The sequence below is a fragment of the Podarcis pityusensis genome (genome assembly GCF_964106645.2).
Source record: "Podarcis pityusensis genome assembly, chromosome: 12".
NCBI classification, from domain to species: Eukaryota; Metazoa; Chordata; class Lepidosauria; order Squamata; family Lacertidae; genus Podarcis; species Podarcis pityusensis.
This window is the reverse complement of record NC_138037.1, coordinates 54,340,940-54,341,870: the sequence shown is the minus strand read 5'-3', so window position 1 is coordinate 54,341,870 and position 931 is coordinate 54,340,940. Positions and strand designations below refer to the sequence as shown.

At 60.6% G+C, this 931-nt stretch overlaps 1 protein-coding gene across 1 annotated transcript in view; it reads right to left on the bottom strand.

Moving 5' to 3' along the window:
* EPDR1 (ependymin related 1) overlaps nucleotides 1-629 on the bottom strand; it is a 24,636-nt gene extending 24,007 nt beyond the window's left edge. The window contains exon 1 of the mRNA XM_088845574.1: nucleotides 1-629. This exon is cut by the window's left edge and continues 25 nt beyond it. Coding sequence (XP_088701700.1) covers nucleotides 1-235 — 235 coding nt within the window. The 5' untranslated portion in view covers nucleotides 236-629.
* Between the last annotated feature and the right edge of the window lie 302 nt (nucleotides 630-931).

The window sequence follows — 931 nt, the reverse complement described above, 5'->3', positions numbered from 1 at the left end:
TCTCCTCCAGGATCCGCAGCCGCTGGTTCTGGCCGTCGTAGGACACGGCCGCCCGGGTGTTCCTGCCGGTGCTGTGGTCGTACACCACCGTGCGCCCTTCCCACTGCAGCGGGGCCTGGCAAGGCACGGCCGGCGGCGCGCTTGTTGCCGTCGGGGCGCCGCCGGCCAGGCTTAAGGCGCCGCCAAGCAGCAGCGCCAGCAGCAGCCGCCGCCCAGGGAAGGCGCCCAGGGCCATGTCCCTCGCCGCGCTCTCCTGCAAGGGCGCCGGGTCGCTCGCTCTCCAAGGGCCCCTTCGGGCGGCGAGAGAGGCTGGGGAGCGAGCGCGGGGCCGAGCCTGCTGCTGCTGCAACCAGCCGAGGGACGGGAACTGCAGAGGGAGCCCGCGGCAGCCCAAACGGGCACCGTCTCTTTACCCAACAAGCTCTCTGCTTCCTCTGCGCCAGGGAAGAAGAAGAGAGAGCCCGCTCCACTCGCCTTCCTCGGCTTGGAAAGGCAGCAAAACGTCGCCGCCGCCGCATTGCGCTTCCTAACGGCCGCGGAGTAGAAGCGCATCTCGAAGCTGCGCCAAGGGAGGCTCCGGGGCTCCATCGCTTCGCGCGATTATTTTGGCACCCAAAGGGGTCCCGATCAGTACGGACCGAGGCCGTGTCGGATGCAGTATTCCTAACGAGGAATCCGAAATGCCTCTCTTCAGTGTGTTGTCTCTGCGATTCGTTGGGCGTTCCTAATTAAACGATTTTTAATACCCCCCCCCCAAAAGTATATAATCTGGAAACCGCACGTTGCAGAACCAAAACCCAAATATTGTTGTTATTTCTTAAATTTGTATGTGGCCCTTCATCCGAACATCGCAGAGTGGTGCACAACATAAAAATACAAAATGAGAACACAAGATACACAATAAAAACTAGAACCAAAACGAACCAAAACA